Source organism: Chiroxiphia lanceolata, chromosome 5 (genome assembly GCF_009829145.1).
Source record: "Chiroxiphia lanceolata isolate bChiLan1 chromosome 5, bChiLan1.pri, whole genome shotgun sequence".
NCBI classification, from domain to species: Eukaryota; Metazoa; Chordata; class Aves; order Passeriformes; family Pipridae; genus Chiroxiphia; species Chiroxiphia lanceolata.
The window spans coordinates 55,402,460-55,426,299 of NC_045641.1; the positions used below are offsets into that span (position 1 = coordinate 55,402,460).

At 39.5% G+C, this 23,840-nt stretch overlaps 1 protein-coding gene across 1 annotated transcript in view; it reads left to right on the forward strand.

Moving 5' to 3' along the window:
- The first annotated feature begins 5,591 nt into the window (after window positions 1-5,591).
- The window catches only part of ALDH1L2 (aldehyde dehydrogenase 1 family member L2), a 37,239-nt gene continuing 18,990 nt past the window's right edge, over window positions 5,592-23,840 (forward strand). The window contains 9 exon segments of the mRNA XM_032688756.1: window positions 5,592-5,655; window positions 5,658-5,773; window positions 13,351-13,492; window positions 15,775-16,009; window positions 19,159-19,324; window positions 20,165-20,266; window positions 21,829-21,918; window positions 22,964-23,098; window positions 23,497-23,622. Coding sequence (XP_032544647.1) covers window positions 5,607-5,655; window positions 5,658-5,773; window positions 13,351-13,492; window positions 15,775-16,009; window positions 19,159-19,324; window positions 20,165-20,266; window positions 21,829-21,918; window positions 22,964-23,098; window positions 23,497-23,622 — 1,161 coding nt within the window. The 5' untranslated portion in view covers window positions 5,592-5,606.

Below are 23,840 nucleotides of genomic sequence, written 5' to 3' on the forward strand. Positions count from 1 at the left end.
AGAAGAGTTTTCTCTACAAACAATATATGCTTTCTTTGAAACAAATACTGTTTCTTTCAGCTGTGGATGACTGCACATAAACAGGCTTTCAGACTGCTTAAAAAGTATCATCAGGCCTTTTGTTCTCTCAGAAAAGGGTGTCCTTGAATTCTGCGGGATGGTACAAGAGGGAAACTTGTAGAACTGGCAATTGGTAGGGCCCTGCCTTCCTCACATCTGAAATGAATTTGTTAAGAGTAAAATACTGTGGGGTTGGTTATTGCAAGGCTGTGAGATCACCAAAACTGCATCCAGGGTAATCCAACTGGTTAGTCTATGCAATGGCCACACCAAAGAGAGCACTGTGACCTCCACAATGTTGTGACCCTTATTCTAAACACAGAAAAAGAAAATTATTTAAAAAGAAAATGTATTGAAATACTACATTTTTTAAAAAAGGAGCAGGAGGCTCCATAATTGAAAAAAAAAATCACAATTGTACTCAAGTAAGTACACCAGTTAAATTTTATACTGCCATTCATGATCCATTTATTTAAATGACTGATAAATGGGTTTTCCTTTGGCTCCCTAGGTGGCAGTGTTTTGTTGCTTACACTGAAATTATTTAGGTCAATTCTAGATGCTGCTAGAATTTCTATTTTCTCTGAAAATCTGATTTAGATTTTATCTTGAAGACTTTTACTGACAGTAAGACTAACTCAGGTTTGATTTATATTTATGCTGTCTTATTAGTGAATGGCTTTATGCTGTTCAGTAACATGAAATCATTGACATTTTATAAGCATAATTTCTGAAAGCTGGGTGACACTTACAGCTTCCATTTGTACCAGGAAACTTTTATGTGGTACAAGCTCATAGGAATTGCTAAGATTGCTCAAATATGTGTTAGAATGAGTCTTTAGACTTAGTTTAATACAGGGATTTTTGGTAAGCTGACCATTACTGAACACGGGTATAGTTGATAAAAAAATAATTTCTTTTGGTCAGGTCAAAATGACCATGAAATGAAACTTTATAATGGATTTTCACAGGAACTGGTGAAATGTGAACATGAATATGTTCCAGCTGAAATTACTTGTTACACATCAGAACTAGAGAGGATAGGTGAGCGAATAAACTCCAAAATGTAGCAGAATTAATATGGTACTATGACTGTTTTATTTATGGAGTGAAGTGGCTAGGTGTCTGTGGATTCATAAATCAACAGGGGCTTGATTCCATGAGGTATTAAAAATCCTTTTTTTTCTTTGAAATTATCCCAATTGGAAATATCACTCTACATTAGAGAAGAGAGTTGCCTGGTATATTTTTAAACAGTATTCTTCTGATACTTGAAAGCTATTGAAAACTTTAATAGAGCATCCAAACAGGAAGCATTTTATTAAAAAAAAAGAAATTAAAAGCACCCAGAGCAGAAATTGCTCCTCTTGTAAACAGTCAAAGCTCCACCAAGATTCATAGAATTAGTAATTACTAGAATTGTAATTACTTGCAGGAGAAAGAATTTGGCTTGCTAGTTCTCCAGGAAACCAACTATTCTATATGTTCCATGTCTGTGGAATGTTTGATGCTCAGCTCTGAATATTTTAAATGAAATAAAGTTCTTGCTCAAAGTTTTTGTGGCAGAATTCCCAGAAAGGATTTACCATCTGAGAGCTGCTCTTTGCAACTCTATCCCACAAAGATAACAGTAGCTTTTGCAGACATAGTTTCTATTCTATTGTGTGGAGTTTGAGAGACTTCCATTTATGCATATGAGCAAGGCATCTGCACATGATAGTTCTTTCTACTGGTTTAAATTGGTAAAATAATTCCCTTTCCTCATCGAATATATGCCTCCTTTTGGTTACTCTGGAAAAATGAAATGTCAAACATAAGGTTTTAAATGGTTGTCTAGTTCAGATCTCTGGAAAAAAACCCAAAACAAAACACCAAACAAGTTTTAAATACAAATGTTGCAAAGATAAAACACCAAGTAACTTTCTCATGAAATCTTGCTTCAGCAAGTGGAAAAACATGAAATGTTTCTATTGTTTTAAAATTTTAGTTGAAACTTGTCATGCAATTAACATACTTAGGGAGCAACCATACAAAGCCTTACTTTATTTTTTTTAATTACTCGGTCTTTAAAACTGGGTGAACTCTAAAGTATTCCTGAGGAATTTGAGTCTGAACTATGACCAAATCTTTAATCGTCATGAAAAGCTCCATCAAGGCTGATTTCCAACAATAAAAAGCCTATGCAGGGATAATTTATTTGATTACTGAATCCCAGGGCATGATTTTCAAAGGAAAGCAAATCCTGGAAAATTCCAAGCAGTTTCCCAAGCATTTCAGTATGTGCACCTACTCGGTGTCTTGTGGAACAGAGTTTTTCCTAATGCTCCTGCCAAGTCCTGATGATGTATTCAAAGACATAGAGTAGCTTCTGCTTCACAGAAGTCAACAAGGATTTATAATGCTCAGCTGCATTAGGTCTTACATTTGTTCTCTATGTTTCTGCACATACAAACACATTTTGCTTTGTGAGCACACTAATGAACAGGCAGGTTTAGCTCCCAAATAGTTTTTGCCACTTGCTGACATACACATCTGCAAAATTTGGTAAGAGAAAGGGGAAAAGCCCATGCTGCAAAGCTTACTATGAACAAGTGCAGGGTTTTGCCCAAAGCTAAACCTTAGCTTTAAGAACAAGGACCAGAACTGGAAGGGGAAAAAAAAATCGAAATAGAAAACTTAATATATTAAATGGCTCCAAAGAAAGTTGCATAAATTTACACACATAACACTAGAGCTAGGATTTTTTTTCCCCCAGGTTAACAAGAAACTGATAATTCGTAAGGTACTTTTCTGACTGGGATAAAAAAATCAACAGGGAATGCTTTGTGTCACTTTTTCCAAACAACACAAAATCCAGAGGAATACATTGTAACTGTTACAATATTTAACACTGATATTGGAGTTTACTGTGTAACACGAGACCTATTGCTCATTCTCAGACAGGTCAACCTAATAATTTTCTTAATGCCAAAAAACTTGGAATTTGAATTGACTGTAACTTTTTACACGGATCCTTGAAATTCTAAATAGCCAATTTGTTAAGTGGTTGTTAAAACCCATGTCTATGAATTCATCACTCTGATGATAAGAAGCTGATGGTATGCAGATACCATCCTTGCCTGTAATTTAGCACACCCTTATCCCCATTTGTCTACCTGCCCCTCTCATTTCTGTGAAATCTAAAGTAAAGCCCACATCTTACCTCCCAGCTCTTCTTTATGCCATGATTCTGGTGACAACAGACACATGATTTTCCCCTTTTGTCACCTGACGTGTTCGCAATTTGTAAAGTAAATGGGGATGTATAGTTGACTCAATCAGTTTGGAATTGTGTTTGGTGATGAACTAACCTTGGTGCTTCACGCGTGCATTGTTGTATTGTGTATTTTGTGTGTATAGGGAATAGTACCATAAGCTATTACGAATTTCTTACCTAGGAAAACCAGGTATTTTGCTGTAAGCCTGTCTGTCAGTGGTTAAATGCCAAGTGTGTCATGTTCTAGTTGGAGAGGATTTTGCATCATGAACCAGGATTTGAAGTTTCATGAACTTCAGCAATGCTTGAATCCAGTTCCAAACCTTCCATTTTATGACCATTCTGATGCCAGCTGTTATAGTAGAAATTGATTGTGCTCCTTTGTAGGGAATTTGTGCAACTTCCATCAACTCATAAGAAGACTATACACACTTTCATTCCTTCTGCTGTCAGAGGGAGTGATATCGTTTCTTTACTAAGGATTGTCTATGCATCCTATTTGAGCAGATAATGGGTTTGATCAGTTGCACAACTGTCTTGTGCATGAGTGTATTTAGTCCCTGTATTGCTGATTGTTGATTCCACACAGGACCATCTACACTTATGGGGCTGGCAAGAGCCTTGAATAAAGGGCAGGATATAGTTTTGCTATAACAGGAGTAAAGAAGGAAACGAATGTGAATTATGAGAGTCACAATGCAAAACCTTGCATAACTTTACTCTGGGGGGAAATTGTGTTGTGCCAGCCTGACTTAATTTGGGACTGGCACAATTTATCTCCTACAGCAGCTCTCCTTCCTGTGTCCCCTGAACAAGGAGATAACAGCTGCACTGCAGCTGTACTATGTCTTTAAGGTACAGCATTCGAAGTACTCTGAGGAAGAGGGTAGGGGCCTTGGAATTAATCCCTGGGGTTATTATTACAGTTCTTTTGCAGGAAAGCATCAAAAAAGTCTCAGTGAGAAATGAATGTTTGCATGTGTTAGGCAAGACTTTGTCTACTTTATTTTCTACTGTAGCAAGATCTCTGCAGGTTGTAACTTTGGCTTAAGCATGCCACTGACCTCTCTGACGTGGTTCACAACTTGGCCGTAAGAAAAACTTTTCCATTTTTGCTGTCCTTGTTTTCTTGACAGGAACAGCATGTATTGTAGTTTATAGGCAGGGTTTAAACCTGACCCAGTTTGCAATGATGCTTATACTACCGCCATGCTATCTCCATACCTCTGACAAGAAGACTTTGTTGTAGTTTGCAAATTATATTGAAGTTGAAACATTTGTATTAATGGAACTCAGATCCTAGAAGATTTTTAAAATTTATTAAGTAGAGTGAGCTGCTTTAAAAATACTTGGCAATGCTGGTGATACGGATTTCCAGAAAGTCATTAATGGTTTTCAACCACATTACTGGCAATTTTGGCATGAAATAAGCTGAAAATTAATGTCGATAATCTACATAATCTTTGACTGCCACAGCAGATTCAAGGGAATGTTTCACCAGCATCCTCAGTAGAGGCAACAAAGCTGAAAGACAAGGGACTATTGAAGAGGGTCCAGTGGAGGCTACAAAGATGATGAGGGGTCTAGAGCATCTCTCATATAAGGAGAGATTGTGGGAGCTGGGCCTGTTTAGTGTAGAGAAGACCAAGAGGGGATCTCATTAATGTATATAAATATCTCAAAGGTGGGTGCCAAGAGGATGATGTCGGACACTTTTCAGTGGTGTCAAGTGACAGGATGAGCAACAATGGCCATAAACTATAACACAAGAAGTTTCACCTCAACATGAGGAAAAACTTCTTTACATTGAGGGTGGCAGAGCACTGGAACAAGCTGCCCAGGGAGGTCACGGAGTCTGGAGACATTCAAATCCCACCTGGACGCATTCCTGTCTCACCTGCTCCAGGTGACCCTGCCTTGGCAGGGGGGTTGGACTGGATGATCTCCAGAGGTCCCTTCCAGCCCTAACGATTCTGTGATTCTGTGGCTCCCGTTCTCGCGAGCCGGGAACCCCTCACACCCCCCCTCCCGGCTCGTCCCTGCCCTCGGGCCCCGCGGCAGCGGCGGGGAGGGCTCAGCCCGCCCCCGGGGGCCGCGCCCCGCGGCGGGGAGCGGGGGCCAGCGGCGCTCGCCTGGATCCCGCCCCTTCCCCCCCGAGGCCGCACAGCCCCCGCTCCGTGCCCCGCGGGGCGCCGAGGGGCCGGCGGGCCCGGCAGGTGCGGGGCTGACCCGCTCCCCCCGCCGCGGGGCGGCCACGGGCCCGGGCGGGGTTGCGCCGCCGCGGCCGCGGATGCAGGGGCTGGCGGGGCGCCAGCGGCACCGGCGCGGGTTGCATCAGACGAGCGGAGCCGGCTCTGTGCTCGCCGGGCGGCCGAGGGAGCCGGGGGCCCGGCGGCGCTCCGAAGGATGCTGCGGGCAGCCCCCCGGCTGCTGCGGACCATCTGCACCACGGCCGCGGTGAGCAGCGCGGGGCCGGCGGCGGGGCACGGGGGTCCCGCCGGGCTGTGCCGTGCCGAGCCCGGGAGCGAACGGGCTCAGCGTGCCGCGCCGGTCCGGGGGCAACCAGGGGCCGAGAGAGGAGGGGGAAGTGGCGGGAGGGGGCATTTTCCAGGATGTGATGCGTATTGTCTGTGCCGAGGTTTTAGTAAAGCGCGTACAGGCACGAGAAGGTCGAGAGGGATCGGGAAAAGGCTTGGTGTGGGTGCAGAAGCTGCCTCTTGCCCGGCTGTTCTGCGGGCGGGATCGCAGCCATCATCTGGGCGCTGCATCTTGCAGGGATCATAGAATCATAGAATCGGCTGGGTTGGAAGGGACCTCTGAGATCATCAAGTCCAACCCTTGATCCACTACCGCTGTGGTTCCTAGACCATCGCACTAAGTGCCATATCCAGTCTTACCTAAAAACCTCCAGGGACAGCGAATCCACCATCTCCCTGGGCAGCCCATTCCAATGCCTGATTACCCTCTCTGTAAAGAACTTCTTCCTAATGTCCAACGTAAACCTCCCCTGGCACACCTTAAGTCCATGCCCTCTTCTCTTACTGATAGCTGCCTGGGAGAAGAGACCAACCCCCACCTGGCTGCAACCTCCTTTCAGGGAGTTGTAGAGAGTGATGAGGTCTCCCCTGAGCCTCCTCTTCTCCAGGCTGAACAACCCCAACTCCCTCAGCCTCTCCTCATAGGACTTGTGCTCAAGTCCCTTCCCCAGCCTTATTGCTCTTCTCTGGACCTGCTCCAGCACCTCAATATCCTTCCTGAACTGAGAGGCCCAGAACTGGACACAGTTCTCCAGGTGTGGCCTCACCAGCGCTGAGTACAGGGGAAGAATTACTTCCCTGTTCACCATGCTGTTCCTGATGCAGGCCAGGATGCCATTGGCCACCTTGCCACCTGGGCACACTGCTGGCTCATGATCAGCTCCCTATCAATCCAAACTCCCAGGTCCCTTTCCACCTGGCTGCTCTCCAGCCACTCTGTGCCCAGCCTGTAGCGCTGCATGGGGTTGTTGTGGCCAAAGTGCAGGACTCGGCACTTGGCCTTGAACGTCATCCCATTGGAATCAGCCCAACTCTCCAACCTATCCAGGTCCCTCTGCAGAGCCCTCCTGCCTTCCACCCGATCGACACTCCCTCCCAACTTGGTGTCGTCTGCGAATTTGCTAATGATGGACTCAATACCTTCATCTAAATCATCAATAAAGATATTAAACAGAACTGGGCCCAACACTGATCCCTGGGGGACACCACTGGTGACCGGCCGCCAGCTGGATGCAGCCCTGTTCACCACCACTCTCTGGGCCCGGCCCTCCAGCCAGTTCCTAACCCAGCACAGAGTGCCCCTGTCCAAGCTGTGGGCTGCCCCTGTCCAAGCTTTTTCAGGAGTGTGCTGTGGGAGAAGGTGTCAAAGGCTTTGCTGAAGTCCAGGTAGACACATCCACAGCCTTCCCCTCATCCACCAGGTGGGTCACCTGATCATAAAAGGAAATCAGGTTGGTCAGACAGGACCTGCCCCTCCTAAACCTGTGCTGGCTGGGTCTGATCCCTTGTCCGTCCTGTAGGTGCTGTGTGATTGTACTGAGGATGATCTGCTCTATAACCTCGCCAGGCACTGAGGTCAGGCTGACGGGCCTGTAGTTTTCCGGGTCCTCCTTCCGGCCTTTTTTGTGGATTGGTGTGACATTTGCCAACTTCCAATCATCTGGGACCTCCCCAGTCAGCCAGGACTGTAGGTAGATGATGGAGAGCGGCTTGGCGAGCTCTTCTGCCAGCTCCCTCATCACCCTAGGATGGATCCCATCTGGTCCCATAGACCTGTGGGGATCCAAGTGGCTCAGCAGGTCACTAACTGTTTCCTTCTGGATTACAGGAGGGCTATTCAGATTCTTATCTCTTTCTACAAGTTCCAGAAGCCAGCTGTCTTACTCCCTATTTGCCTGCTCCTGTTCGCAGAGCTCCCAGCAGGTGTTTAAATCCCTCGTGGCAGGGCTGGGTGCCGCCCCTTAGTCAGCTGATTGGCCTCACCTGAGACCTCCAGCAAACCCTGGAAGCTACAGGGAACAGGCACCTGCGGTGCTGTGATAGTGCCCGGTAATCATGTGTCGAGAACGATGTGGGTGTAGCTGTTTGCTGCCTCCCTCATGCTGAGATTTGCCCTTTGAGAAGCTGAAGGCTGCCTTCGCAGTTGGGAAGAACCAAGCACGTTCTTGGTGCCAGAGGGAAGCCCCCCGCTTTGGCCTAGAAAGAGTGTCTCGTTTGTGACCTTCTCACCACCGGTTCCTTGCTCTGGGATGGTGAGTTGCTCAGGGTTGAAATTGGTGGCCTAAATTCCTCTGCACCCCATGGTTTAATTTTTTACAGCTCTGCACTTTTGTTTCAAGTCATTCTTTATGTTCTGTTAAATATATAGACTGCAGAACTCCTGCAAGTAACCGCTCCCTGAAAGCCTTGTCCAATCCAAATTGTCCAGATGTGTAGGTTTTGCGAGTTGAATGAGGCTGGGAGAAGATTTTTTTTTCCTTCCTAGAGGCTGTTGTTTCATGTTTCACTGCTCAGTTTAGCGTGAGGACAGCAATCCTCCTAAGGTATCTCCATGGAAGGTGTTAGAATGAGGAGATTTTAATGCAGGCTTTTTGGAAATGAAATCAGCAGTGGCAAAAAAATGAGAACGAATGAGTGAATGGTGGGAACACATTGCCTGTGGATGTGTATGTAGATGGAGGCAGGGCTCTACTATAGGTTTCTATTTGGAGGCACTGGAATTTTAGCACTTGTAGGGGGATCTCAGTAGAAATAAAGCTGCAGTACCGGTTTTCAAAGGAAGTATAATTCTATGTTACTTTTAAAAAAGATGTAACATTAAAATATTTATTACCTTCACTAAATTCTTACACAAACTAAGTAAAACATTGTAATCTTTGTAAACCAGAGTAGCAGTTACTAAATCTTAGTTTTCGAGGAATTTGATTAGAAACTGGTAACCAATTGAATGTTAGACACACATAAAAAAGAGGCAGTAACAAAAAATTATTTTTATCTGTGAAATAAATATTCTCCTATGGAGAAGTTTTGTAACTTTAGACTCTTCTTAGAGAAGAAAATGTAGCTGTTGGACTTGTCTTCCCTTTTTAGGAACTAGAACTTGACAAGATAGTTACCAACATTTGTCAGGCTGCTTATCTATGCAGTGCTTAATTCTATTTGTTAGTTTTGTTATTGATTAAGTGTTTTGGAGGAAAAAAGGAACCAGAATGGAATCAAGCATTAAAATATTGCATACCTTTTAATGCGCCATTGTAAAATAAATTCCAGTATGGAACAGATCGTACAGTATCCAGTATTGAACAGAATTTTTAAACATGGGAGTTAAACTTAAACCTGTGCTTTCATATCAAGGGGGTGAAATAGACGTGGACAACTTCCAAAGTTTAAGATAAGACTGCTTGTACAAACAGTTCTCGGGTTTTATGCTTCTACCTCTATCTTATTTTCTTCATTCAAGGCAGGAGCACTTGAGTCAGGGAAACATAATTACTGTTAATCTGCATTATGGTATAAACAAAACAGAAGGTTAAAGAAGGAATTAAAAGTTCAGACAATGAAAACAACAGAATTACATTAAGAGTGAACACTAACTTTGTACATTCTTTTATTTTGGCAGCACTGCCATAATAACTACATTATTCTATGATTAGTCATAAAAGAAAGGCCAGATCTTCCTAAGCTACCTGAATTGCATTGTTTTGTGTAACTAGGAATCAGGTGATCTTACAAAAGTGCAGCAAAAGATCCACTCTGATACTTACAATGACCATTAACCTTCACATGCATCTGTTCACGCATGCTACACATTTGTAGTCGGCCAGGCTACTGCAAAAGAAATATAATATCATCTCTTAACATCACTGTCAGAAGCAATAAGAAGTTTAATCTTTGTGTATGTTAGTGATAATGACGGAGCATCCATCTAGTACATTATTCAAAATCAATATTTTTTGGTGTTCTTTAACAAACTTATTTTCTACAGCTTCTTGATGAATGCTGGCCAAAATGAGCCATTTTTGAAAGAAAGAAAACACCAAACTCTTTCCTTTTCTGTATTATCTTATGAAACTTTCTGTTTTAATTGAGTGTTATGTCCACAACAAATTCTTCTAAAATAATTTCCCACTTTTGCAGATCTAACTCATTTTAGGTAAAAATACTTGAGGAGAGTTTCCAAGAGAGGATACAGAGTGGCTATAAGATCCCATGCAGTTGCTCAATTAATTTTTCAAATAAAACAAAAAATGCAAATGTGAACTTATTGTCTGATCGCGCAAGCCCTTCCACACAGATTTCTTTTCTTTTTTTTTTACTCAGTAGAAATCCTGTGCATGACTGGCTTGTGGGTTGTCTCCTGCTTTCTACTGATGGCAGGCTATGTGTTAATGCACTACCAGTCTAAGCCAGATGTCATGCAATACTCATTCATTCAGAGGTAACTCAAGAATCACTGGTCATAGCACAGTTACCAGATCCATCTTGCAATTGAAACCAGCCCCCATTTGGAGTTACTTTCTGCAAGTGTGAGACAGCAGAGCGGATTCACTGCCAGGCTAATGTTTTTGTGGACTAAAGTGAAGAAATGGGACTTAACCACTCTGTAATCTTCTCAAACTTGCCAGTTTTGGCTTGATTTTTTTGTTGGTTTTGCTTTTGTTTTGAGTTTTTTAATGTTTGTTTGTTTGTTTTTTAATTCATTTGGGGATTGCGTTCTCTGTTTTCTTCTCACAATTTGTTGACTCAGTTCCACAACTAAGACAAATTAAGCATGTGTAACTTTACTGAAATTATGTTGATTGACAGCAATTCATGATTTGGAACTGGAATTGGTATGACATTCCATGTAATATGAGAATCAGATTTATTCACAGGGAAATGTGAACTGAAAGTTTAGGAGTAGAGGATGCATATGTTATTAAGAGTGTGTGAGTAAATGGAGGAAAAGTAACTCCTAAAGTAATGATAAATTTGGACTTAAAATTAGAAGAAGATTGGCCAAATATCAGAAAAGCAGCAGAGTACAGCAGTGAGGACTTTGAAAATACTTTGAAAAGGAGGTCAGGTAAATTTATAAAAACAATCCTGTGACATGATTGATTTGATGGCAGAGGACTGGAAGATCCCTTTCAGACTTGTGTTCTTACTGAGAGATGTTGAGAAAAGGACAAAAGTAGAATAAGTAGCTCTCATCTGGACTATCTTTAATGTTTCTTCAACATACTGGTTGGTCTACCACTGTAAATTAGCACAGTACAGAAATCAGAGGATTTCACACCATGCCAGACATGTTCAGTGATACAGCAGGCTAATCTTTCTCCAACTTGCCTGCTAATTAAAATACTTGGGAAAGTCTGATAGTTTGTTTTAATAATGCAGCAACATTTCTGCTGTAAAAGTGAAGATATCTGTCACAAAGCATTGATAATAAGCATTCCCTGGTTCTGTTGGGCCTTACTGGATAAGGAGTGCAGGGAGAAGTTGTGCTCATGGTAATTCAGAACAAGGTCTCATCTTTATTAAGAACAAAATAGTGGACTATTTTAGGTATACCTACCAGCAGTGCAGTGTTGCTACCAGTCTCACAGATGTTTTTTTACCAGCCAATTATAACAATCTGATTTTGCAAGAGCCTGAGTTATGTCCATCTTTGCATCTTACTACTTGTTTCTACTGCAGTGGCACTAGTGCTGAGTAATGCTGCAATACAGGGACAGTTTTACTGTGTAGTTTCATTCTGAGGGAAAATATTGTCTCTGAAACAAATAGATATTTCCTATTGCTTTATATAAAAAATAAAGAGCATGCTCCAATACTCCTGTAATGGAACCTACCAATTCATAATTCCCTTTTCTAAGGCCAGCTGCACAACTGAAAGTTGAAAATAGTAAGATACATCCATAATATGTCAGCTGTGAAATGAATCTCAATGAATGGATTGTGGTTTTGAGTAACCTGTTTTTCAGGACAGTTCTCTTTGTCATATGATCTGATGGGCAGTGCAGAACATTTGTTATCCAATCAATAACCTGCTTAGTCACAGTGTCCTCATATCCCAGCACCATAAGAAAGGGAAAAGAGGAAGGAGGACAAAAAGTACAAGTGCCAACATACAAACAAAACAAATGTCAGTGGTTAAGACATTCATACAGGGCTTTGATTCCTCTGATCATTTGTAAGGAAAAGATGGAAGTTCAGTTGGGAAAGATGAAGTTAATAATAAAGGTGGGGAGAGTGTGGATTTATTTTCTACCTTTCATTCAGGACTCCTAAAAGGAGGATCTGTATGGTTTCAGTTGAGGAATAGTTTGTACTAGATTTAGCCTTGAGGAGGGTAAGTTTTTTGTTTATTCTCTGTGGACCTTTCCTTTTTAACCAGCTCCACTAGTCTATTTGTTTTTCAAAGGTGGTTTCCAGTTTTTATTTTCCAAAAGCTGACTATAAATGCAAAGAGACAGTTCCACCCTTCTGCCATGCTTGTATGCTCATTTCTGCTCCGCTGGACCTATGTTAGGACTCGTGGCAGTGCAATAAACTAAATCTTTGAATAGATCCAGTTAAGAATAAGCCACACTTTGTAAGGTCAGTGCCTCCCTACTTCAGTACCCTAATCCAGTTCTTGGGATAAAGAAATACAGAAATACCAATTCTGGGATAAAGGAGGTATTAGAGTTGAGAGACTGGAGGTAGGGTGGGATAGGAGCAGAACTACCACCTAAATCTAAAGGGACTCAAGGTTAGTTAGTAGTTTTCTCAGGATGCAATCACATAGCAGTACCTGATTTCCTGACACCATCATAGTGTTGTGATTCTAACTATCATAAATTAAAAAAAAAAAGAAGAAGCAGAGGTGGTTACTTGGACCTACTCAGCTTGAAGAAGCTTAAAATCACACGTCCAGTGTACTGGGATCCAAACACAGCAGGCAGTGGAAGTCCAGCAAGAGAGCTCACATTTAGCAGTATTTCTTTGTAGGAGGATCAAATGGATGATCATTACCTTTAACTTGGCAGGAAAAATGTAAACTTGTCTTCTTTAGCCTATACATGTTAACCACAAATAATACATCACTGTTTAATTATAGGGATTTAGAGGGCATGTTACAGGCACATACATAATACCTAGGAAAAGTGTTTTATGTACCCATTTAAAAAATATATTTTTATTTCTTATCTTATTCTGACTATGAATAAGATAATGGAGCTTCTTATAAGAAGCAGTTGATCTGTCTAATGAAGATTCTAGAAAAGCCATATAAACAAAAGTGGCAGTATCAGATGACACTTTTTTGTGAAGTATGGTCTCTCTGAATTGTATGTTTCCTGTCATTAATCTCAAAAAAATTATTACTATTCCTTCAAAGGTGATTAGGGTAGAAGGACTATTCCATTTTAAATAAAAATGAACATTGATAAAGAAAGAGCAAGAGAGAAATGTAAACAACAACGTATTTTCTTTGTATCCTAAAACATGTTTCATTTTAATTCTTTTTACCAGGCTTATCAACATAAGCTAAAGCTAGCCCTTATAGGTCAAAGTATTTTTGGGCAAGAAGTTTATAGCAAGCTGAGAAAAGAGGGGCATAAAGTTGTGGGCGTATTCACAGTGCCTGACAAGAATGGACAAGCTGATCCTTTGGGTAAGTGTAACTTTAATCCAAGTGTTAAAATTGCAGGCATCCTTAACAAACTTGCCTTTTCGTGAGAAGGCAACATCTGCGTGGGAATGACTTGCATATATTGCCTTTATTGTACTGAATTCAGCACAAGAACTGTGGTTTAACAAGCACAAGTCCCAGAAATGGTTTAAACTTGTCAGTTTGTCAGTATTTAGAAGTTGTTTCTAACCATGCAGGGTTAATGTATTCTAACCAATACATTAAGATATTGGAAAAATAAAATTAATCTGGATACCTTATTTGAATGTACATGCTAGAGGTGATGATTGTTCTGAATGAGATCTGTATCTTAAAGCAAAGAGCTGCTGAGCCTGTACTCAAGCACAAATGTCTGTCGCTTGCTTCATTGTGCTGCCTAGGACACTCAAGGCATGGAGCCAAGACTCTTTGTCCCTGGCTTTCTGCCCTTTCTGACAAGTTTGCATGTGGCATTGTACCTGCAGAGCCTATTTTTCTTCAAGCTGGACCATGGAAAACACATTAAAAAGGTTACAGGAGGCTTTACTCTCTCTTTTTCCGTTGTCAAGGTGTATAAGGATTTTCTAGACTTCCTAAAGAAAGAGTTGTTTCAGAATTGTACTCATTATAGTCATAGAAGAGAACTCAGCATGACAAAGAAGCTTATTTGGAACATTTGAATTGTAACTTTTCTTTGCCTTCTTTTTTTCAGTGGCACAAAGATAGTTAAAATGATCAGCAAATAGAAGTGCCAGAATGGAATGTGCCTTTATGGATAATCCAAAGTTAAAACTACATTCCATGAGCTGTCTCAAGTCTCTTTTGTTGTTGGTTTTTTTTTTTTTTTTTCTGGTTTTGGTCTGGTCATGACATGTTTTTAGAGAACCCTTATGAGGGAAGTATCAAACACAAATTTTGCTTACCTGGGCTATGGCACTCGCAGACTGGCATATAATTCTCAGTTCTACTTCATTAAAAGATTTAATCACACTCTGTAAGAATTAGAGGAGGCAACTGTTAGTTTAGAAAAAGAAAATTTGACTATCCAGCTCTGGTTGGATTACACTATATATAAATACTATATATATTATATTAATTATAATGTACCATAACTTGGTTACAATATATAAATTATTCTTGTGCAGTTATTACACTAACAAATGCAACTAAGTAAATCTTCCAATATTTAAATTGTATATTTATTTTAACGAAACCATTGGATTAGTTTATTGCTCTCCGGATTGAAAAAAGAGGAAATTACTAGATACATCGTCACTTCTTATGTCCAGATGATGCAGAGAGCTTAAGCAGAATTTTCTGAAGTTTCTGTATCCTCAGACAACTACAGTTCTTGTTTCTAAAAACCACTGCAGTACACACTAACTTCCATGGAATGGTATTTAAGTAACTGTTTACTTAAGACCTAAGTAAACACGCTAAAGATGTTTAAGGTCAATCTCAAGATCCAGTTTCAGAAGTGAAAAAGATAAAGTAAAGCATTAATATGTTTTTAGAAATTTGATTAGATTAGGTGAATTTTCCATGACTCTTCTCTTTTTCCCTTTTCTTCCTATTAATATAAAACTCAACAGATGTAAAATTTGACTTTACTATCCTGTTCAGTGATCAACTGTTAAGTGGCTGTGCAATGGAATTTATCAAACATCTGAAGATTCTCTCTGCAATTAGTGCAGTTGTTTTTCCTCATCTTTGAGTCTAGTTTGGGTGTAGTTTATGTGTCTCACAGATAAATGAAAGCGTATCCAGAAACCATCAGTAAATAGAATTTTGAAGAAGTTATTGAAGTCCACTAGCATCCGTAATTATTTGCACCACATGGCAAAATGCTGCTGACATGTGTGGATCTGAGTTTTACATAGTCATATTCACATAAAAATTGCTGAAGGTGGAATATTAAGTTCTGCTAAACCAAACCAGTTGCAGGCAAATGTAATGACTGGACAAGAAATGAAGTACCACACTTAAGTAGTCAACAATAACATTCATTATTCTTTTCTGCTTTCATTGGTATTTATTAGCCGAGTTATAAGAGTGAACTTGAAGTTGAAAATGACATAAGGTATAGGGATGAGAATCAAAGACAGGATGAATAAAACCTATCCAAGCACAAAGGTTTTTAACCAGCATACAGAACAGTACAAAGGCTAGTCTGTAATCACACACTTGATGATCTGCTTGAGTTGTCATGCTATGTATCTCTGATTTCAGTGTGAATTTTTAGCACAAAATATGAATTAAAAAAAGAATTTGTTCTTGCCCCTCAGCACTGGCAGCGGAGAAGGATGGCACTCCTGTTTTTAAGTTCCCCAGATGGAGAGCTAAAGGCAAGCCTATCCAGGAAGTAGTTGCAGCCTACAAATCAGTTGGAGCAGAGCTAAATGTCCTTCCGTTCTGCACACAGTTCATCCCCATGGATGTTATTGACTGCCCAAAACATGGGTCTATTATTTACCATCCATCCATCCTACCACGCCACCGAGGAGCTTCTGCAATCAACTGGTGAGTTTTGTGCTCAAAACTACGTGTTTGTCATTTTAGGGTGTTGGTCTGCACCCATTACTCACGTAAATGCTGGCACAGTTCTGTTGACTTGCAACTGCTCTGAAGGAACTTCTCTGAAGCAGCTGACCATTTGGTTCATGAACTGCACTTTGTACCAAAGATTCGTTATTATTTCCCATGCGAGTGCAGCTGTTATTCTGAAAAGATCAGTGATGTGATCTGTACATTCATATATTTTACTCACAAATGCAAATTGACAATCTGGAGTTTCTCTAAACAGGATGCTGCCCTTGTGGCTCAACCCCCACAAACACTACATAACTATTACAATAGGGTTTGATGCAGAGCCTAAGATTTCACAGAATGGGAGAATAGGAGAGAATCCTCAAGAATGAAACCTTATCTTGCTGTTCTTCTGAGCAATGCACAAGGCTAGGTTCAAATTATTACCCTGAAAGAAGTACACTGCAATGATGACCACAGTAGACTCATATCTAGCATTCTTGTGACAACAGAAATGCCATTACCACAGTGTTTAAATTCAATAAGAAATTGTCTAAATATAAAGAAACAATTTTAAAAGTATCTTAGAGGCAGCATGATGATTATCTGAAGACAGGGTGTTGTAGTTTCAAAACAAAAGCATATTTTATTTTGTTTTGTTAATTTTTATCCTTACTGGAAAAAATGGTAAGCTGAAGTACTTAAACAGAAGTGTAAAGGAGACTATTACGGATGTAAGGAAATCCTTCAAAAAGTGCCAGTTGTGTCCAAGTGAGTAGAATAACAAAAGGACATAAATTCTGGCAAATCAGGTGAAAAATGAGAGTCAGACAGTCCAGAAAAAAAAAAAATCAACTTTTTAAGGCATAAAATTGAATAATAACAATTTTCCCAAATACATTCAAAGGTGGGAGGTATGTAGGGTTATAGATGTGTTTGATTTAACAAAGGTGCTTATGAAAGAGAATACCGTAGTAGGAGATCTGTATTGGTATTCAGGATGAAGGAGGTTAATGTTTCTATCCTACAGCCCTTCTTTGTGTAGAATAGGTGAAAACAATTCTCTTGAGCTAAACTGTGAGTAGAAGAGATTTTAGGTAAACTGATGAACGAATAAGAATCTCTTGTTTGTTCATCTCTTATTCATCTCTCATTCATTATGAACCAGGAGACTTTCAAGCAAATTTGAAGCTGCAGATTTTAGACAACCTGCAGCATTTCTGTTTCTTAAGATCATATTGGTACAGGTGACTGAAAAAACAGCAAGAGCAATACCAGTTTTAAAAGAGCTGGAAGAGAAAGCCAGGAAACTTTAGAGCAGTCACTCTGGTTTCAAGCTGCAATAAAGAATACACTATCTATGCAAATGGGTAAATGTGATAATGTGAAAGTGAGGTAAAGAAAATGAGAAGTCAAATTCAAAGTTAAAAACCATAAAGAAATGTACACAAGGGGCAAAACCCCCTGCCTATATGTAAGCAGTATTAAAGTTAATTGTTGTGACTCAAGAGACCATTGAAGGATCTTAAATACTGTCTGCATCTCAGTTGGAACATGAACTAGATAATGTTTCAAAAAAGGCTAAAAAAGATGGTCAAGGTATAGAACAGCTCTCACATGACAGGAGACAAAGCACGGAGTCTTCATACAGGAAAAGAGGTCATTGGGAAGGAAATATGCTATCTGTGCATTATGCTATGAAAGACATGGAAAAGTGAACAAGGAATGATCACTCAATCAAAAGTTAGGGGGCAGCCAGCAAAGAGATCAGCTTGTAGGATTTGACCAGGAATAAAGGAGGTACTTTTACTCCATGCAGTCTGTTATTAAATTGTGTTACTTCACACCTAGAGAGCTCCAGAAGGGTGCTTTCATGGAGGAAAAGTTCTTAAAGATCTGTTACACAGGAAGATGTAGATACAAACTCTCAGGAAGTTCCCGAAGTGAAGGTTTCCAGAAACAGGAATGTACTGCAGTGTTGTATCACCATGTCTTGCTCTATTTTGCAAGACATAAGCATCTTTTTTTAAGCATCTGCTCCTGCCCTTCCCAGGTAAAGGCCATTGTCCTGAGGCCTTTAAGCTAACGTAGAATTTGGCCTTGGCTGACTACTCTTGTGTTTCACCCTCTCAACCCTTGCTCTCACCACTACTTCCTTCATGCGTTATGTCTGCAGCCCTGGTGCTGATCAGGCCCTTTATCTCCACAGTTGTCTTTGGAATTTGTCCCTTGTTCTGCACATGTGTTTTATTCCTTTCGATAATGTAGTTTTCAGTGCTTACAATTAATAATGAATTTTCCTGTGTATAAGCCAGGTGTTGGATGATCCTGTTACAGTATGGATTGCCAAGGGAATACTTACATGAGATATGCATTACTTAAAACAGCATTGGTATTTACATGCAGACAAATGGTTAAAATCATGCAGGAAATATTCTGGCTGCTCCCTTAAACAGACTTTGGTCTGATTTTTCATTATTCTGAGGCACATGCCAAAGGAGAACTGGAATATTTTAAGTGGCTGAAGTTCCCTTCAGATGCAGAGGAAGATCCTGAGCTGAGGTAAATCAGCATAGGTCTGTTATAAGTGTTGCTATGTTCATGCCCAGCAGCTGAGAATTTGGCTGGATATTCTTAATTCCCTTAATAACTTTTTTTAAACAGTTGCATATTCATAATTTTATACTCTGAGCTTAGGTCTTTTTCAGCTGGGTGACAACTGTACTTGCCTTGCTGACCTACAGATGAGCTGTGAGGCTTGGCTAATGCCATGAATTATTAAGATAATATGCTGTTAGATGCTTCCATCTTTCAAAATCTGTCATAACTATTGTACACCTTTTGCTCTGTGTGTCTTACCACTAATAATACTTTTGAAATAATTATCACAGTGATCTGTGTGAAAGACGGACTGGGTTCAGTTGCAGCATTTCTTATGTCATTTTGTGGAAACCGCACATCAACAGTACTAAAATGATGGTACCACTGTGAAGTGAGCAATGGAAATATATTAAAGACAGTTAAGGATTTTCTTTTCTGTCTTCCTGAGAAAATGAATGTGTAACACATGAGGATATCCCTGACTACTTTCGTACTGTCTGTGTTTACTGTAAGTCTTTTTTTTTTTTTTTTTTAATGTCCAGGACTTTAATTCAAGGAGATAAGAAAGCAGGATTTACTATTTTTTGGGCTGATGATGGTTTGGACACTGGACCAATACTTCTGCAGCGAGAATGTGATGTTGGCCAAAATGATACTGTGGATGACCTATACAACCGGTTTCTCTTCCCAGAAGGCATAAAGGCTATGGTAGGTTTAGCTGTACTAAATACCAGCTTTTTAAGAGGAAAAGAGTTTGAAAGTAAAGGAAATATAGACAAGATGGATGCATTTGGAAAGAGGTTGTGGTGCTCAGCCAAATCTTAGACTTCATGGGAGCCTTGCAGCTGCACAACAGCTGAGGATGTGACCTCGGAATATTTGTTGCTGACAAGGAGGCAAAACATATTCTGTTTCCACAGATGGTGACAAGTTGAACTTGTTTGGAATGTGGCTCTTTCCATAGATTTCTTAAATGTTTTTACAAGATGAAATCTTTTAGAGGCTCAGAGAGAATAAAAAGTTAGGAGCGATGTTTTTTAAAAAAAGAGGAGGAAAGGAGTTGGTGTTTTAAGCTCCGAGCCCTGGTGGATTGGCTTTGGATTTTGTATGCGTGTCCTTTTTTGTATTTTTTTAAAGTGAATAAAAGAAAATGAATAAAAAATACTCAGCATTGTTCATTAGAGATTTTTTTTCTCTTTCCATTTAAATGCAGATAAATAACTTTTTGCATAAAGAAAAAAGAAGAATTTGAAGGCAATCAGACTGAGCCACATTTTTGTCCTCTAGAATTTTAGGCATCTGCTATAAGTTTTGTGACTAGGTACTGCCATCAAATTTTGGAGGCTATTTCTTTTGTCAAAGAAGTTTAATCATGTATGTATATTAATCAGGGCAGCATTGGTCCCTTAGATTTTGGAAATCCTAGGTTTAAAAAAACCCCAAACCAATTCACCTTGTGGCAGAAAGTCTTTTGCTGTCATTCACAAGTATGACTGAGGAAAAAAAGGTGAACCAAACTAACATTAAATCTATTACTTTCTCACTTAGGTGGAAGCTGTACATCTAATTGCTGATGGTAAAGCCCCTCGTATACCTCAGCCTAAAGAAGGGGCCACATATGAAGGGATCCAGAAAAAGGAAAATGCAGAGGTACTGTTAAATAACATTGGGTTTTATGCACAGCATTAGAAAAGTTATAAACTCAGATTACAAAAGTAGCAATATGAAGTTAACATGAATTGTAACTCAGTTGTTTCCCCACCTCTTTTTCCTGGTATGACTCCAAGAATGCATGTAATGGAGCCCTAGGCTAAGTTGCTATTCCCTTTCAGCAGTTACATGTATTTAGAAACTTGGTGTCCTATTTGGATCATACAGATGTCTAGAAGCACAGTGGATTCTTAATGACTTATCATACTTGTAAATAAAACATTGAATCAAGATACCTCTTGTTGTTACCAACAGGCCATATGAAAGTCTCTACCAGAAATAGATTTGATGTTAGGAAAAGCAAATGTTGGCACCTTCCCTGCTAACACCAAGGAAAAACACCACCATAGGTCATATAAATGAACAACAGCTAAAAAAAAATATTTAAATACCCATATGAGAATTGTTTTATCTAAACACCCCCCTACATTAGCTGATTTTCTTTGTGGTTGGGAAGGCAAGCACAAAATGATAGTGAATGCTGCCTGTAATACCTTCTTTTCCTTTTCTAGACCAGTGCAAAAGTTTTTTTAAAAAAAAAAAAAGTAAAAATTTTTCCAACAATTTTGACCTGAATTATTGTAGATGATGCTTTTAATCACATTTCAATTTCTGACTTACCTTATGAACAAATAGCTTTGCATAAGGATATTTTTATTAATCCATAAAATATAACATAAAATAGTATAACATAATATTTAAGGACCTTTCTTGGAGAGAACTGGCCTAATCTCCTTGGTGTAAAACTATTTGCATTGGCTTAAAACTTGATTCTACATATTCTTTGTGTTTAGTCTAAGAAGGATGCTGAATACCTGAGTTTTGTTATTTAATAGCTATTCTGATACTTTAATTCATTTTGGCAGATTTGGTCACAATTCTGCAAAGATAAATCAATGCATTTTCACTGATGTTTCATATTAAATGTGCATGGCATTCTTAAAACATTATTTCCTTTTTCCTCAAAGTTTTGCAGGAATTGCAGGTTGTAGTAGCGATTCCATTTATGGAACAATTTATAAAGGGGCAGTACATGAATAGAAAGTACTTTAATACAAGTTTGTAGATTTATGAAAGAACTTAGGATCCAAGAAATAAATAGATCATTTTGAGTAGAAGGTGATACCCCAGACATACTCTTATTTATATTCATAGTATGCCTATTAAATTTGTTAATCATAGTATTAATTATTTAAGAATGAATACTTAGTAGTAAGAGTTATATTTTCATTATATTAGTGTGAGAAGGAGAATCTATGAAAAGATATAGACCACAGAGAGCACAGAATTGCTGAGAGCATCCCATTTGGTAGGTCTTTGATGATTTGCCATCTGGAGATCACTGATCTTCCTTTATTAGACCAGACCCTTTCTGCGTTCTTAAATACATGAATGGTTGAAAGAGAAGGAGGGAAAATTTGTAATTCTTGTATAGGAAAGCATTACTAACTTCATTTATACCTAAACAGAGAAGAAATAGCTGGCATGTCTTGATTTCCTAGATCTCCTGGGACCAACCTGCAGCGGCTTTGCACAATTGGATTCGAGGACATGATAAAGTGCCTGGAGCGTGGACAACAATAGATGGCCAGGTATGCTCTGAAAACCAGAAGAATATTATTCTTTTCTATAACCTCTTTTTGACCCTTTTATATTACAAAATTAAAAGTGTCTGCATACAACTGAATACAAATGAGAGTTACATTGAAGTAGCTTGAATTTGATGACCATATGTTTTGTATATACCTAGAACAGAATGTTCTAAATAAAATGTACAGAACACAGTAGTTAAGAGTTTTTTAATCATAGATTCATTTAATTTGAAGAAAGATAAGAACAATATCTGAAAAAAAAATGGTGCATGATACAAAGGTAAGAAGAGTAGAACCAGACTGTGCCAGTCATTCTGGGAAGCAGACATGGATTACAGTATAATGCAACCTATGCTATACAGGGGGCAACATCACAGTATTGAATGCAGTGAAACACTGTGAACTACTGAAATAACAGGGGATTTTATTTTAAGGCCTAGGTCATTTGCAGAAATAAATCTATCTCATTTTATCCAAAACCAACTACTTTCAGCGTATTAAGGATACTGTATATTTGTTCCACATTGTACTTACGTAAAAAGTATTTTAAAAAAATCACATTATCTTTCCTGGCTGTGATGTCCAGATTTTGTTACTTAACTATTAGTCATCTGCTGGTAGGCTGCTCCAAAATCCTGGTTCTGTTCTAATGTCCAGGAACTGCTGCTGATTTAAGAGGCCAGAAAGAACAGAATAGCCCAGCACTGTCAGCCTAGGAGCAGAGCTGGACTCCACCAATCACAGTCAGGCTTCTGCTAGTGTCTCAGTCTGGGCATGCACTGATAAAAACTGCTTCCCTTCCTGTTCTGGTTCCAGCATGCACTTTGTTACAGCTAAGCAGCTTTGCAGGTTTGGGCAGCTTGAGAAATGTTGCATGTTCTGGGTTGTAAAGATCTAGAAATATTGTTGTGACATGTTTTCCATGTGTAGGTACTTTTATTTGTATTATATTAAAGGTTCAAAACAGTGTCATATAATTGTTAAAATTTTAGAGCATGTTTAGAACCTGTGCCTTTTTAATTACATACATTACATTTATTTTTAGGTGGTTACATTTTACGGGTCATCATTATTTGATGCTTCAGTGCCTGCTGGACAAGAACTGGCAATAAAAGGTGCTTCAAGACCTGGACTTGTAACCAAGAATGGTCTAGTCGTTTTTGGAAATGATGGGAAGATGGTAAGTGCTCAGTCTGGCAAACATAAGCATGGATGGAATAACTTCAGCAGGAAGTGCAAGTAGTGTGGACTTGTCAGGCTACACAAATCCAGCTGCTAATGACAGACTGGAGTTTGGAGTTTATCGCTTGGACTTTATCAATCCCTTACCTATAGAGAAAACATTCATGTTTTGCTTCACACTCAATCCAAATTCATTTCCAATATGGAGTAAAACGTACTAATGCCAGGAGAGAATCTGAAAATCAAGTAGGAGTGGCTTGTGCTAAATTGCCTGCATCATATCAACTTTCCTTCAAGCCATTTATTTTACCATACCAATAACCATATTAATGCCTAAAAACTCTTCCCATAAGGATGTACCCAGGCAATTTAAAATCATATCCTCTCATTTCTCAGGTACTAGTGAGAAATCTGCAGTTTGAAGACGGAAAAATGATCCCTGCATCTAAATACTTCTCTGCTGATGAAACAACTGCCCTGGAACTTACAGAGGAGGAGAAAAAGATGGCAGAAGATATTAGGGTAATTCAATAAACTGCTTTTGTAGGGTATTACTGCAGACAAAAGCGTTGCATATTTATTATTGGCAAGGCATATCTTTTATTTAGTCACGCAAATTGTTTTTGGATAAAATGTACTCATATGGGAGTTAATGTTTAGCTATTGACATTAATTCAGGTGAAATTGGGATTTCACTAGAGTACTTTTATGTCACTTTACAAGGTTTCCTTTCAGATACA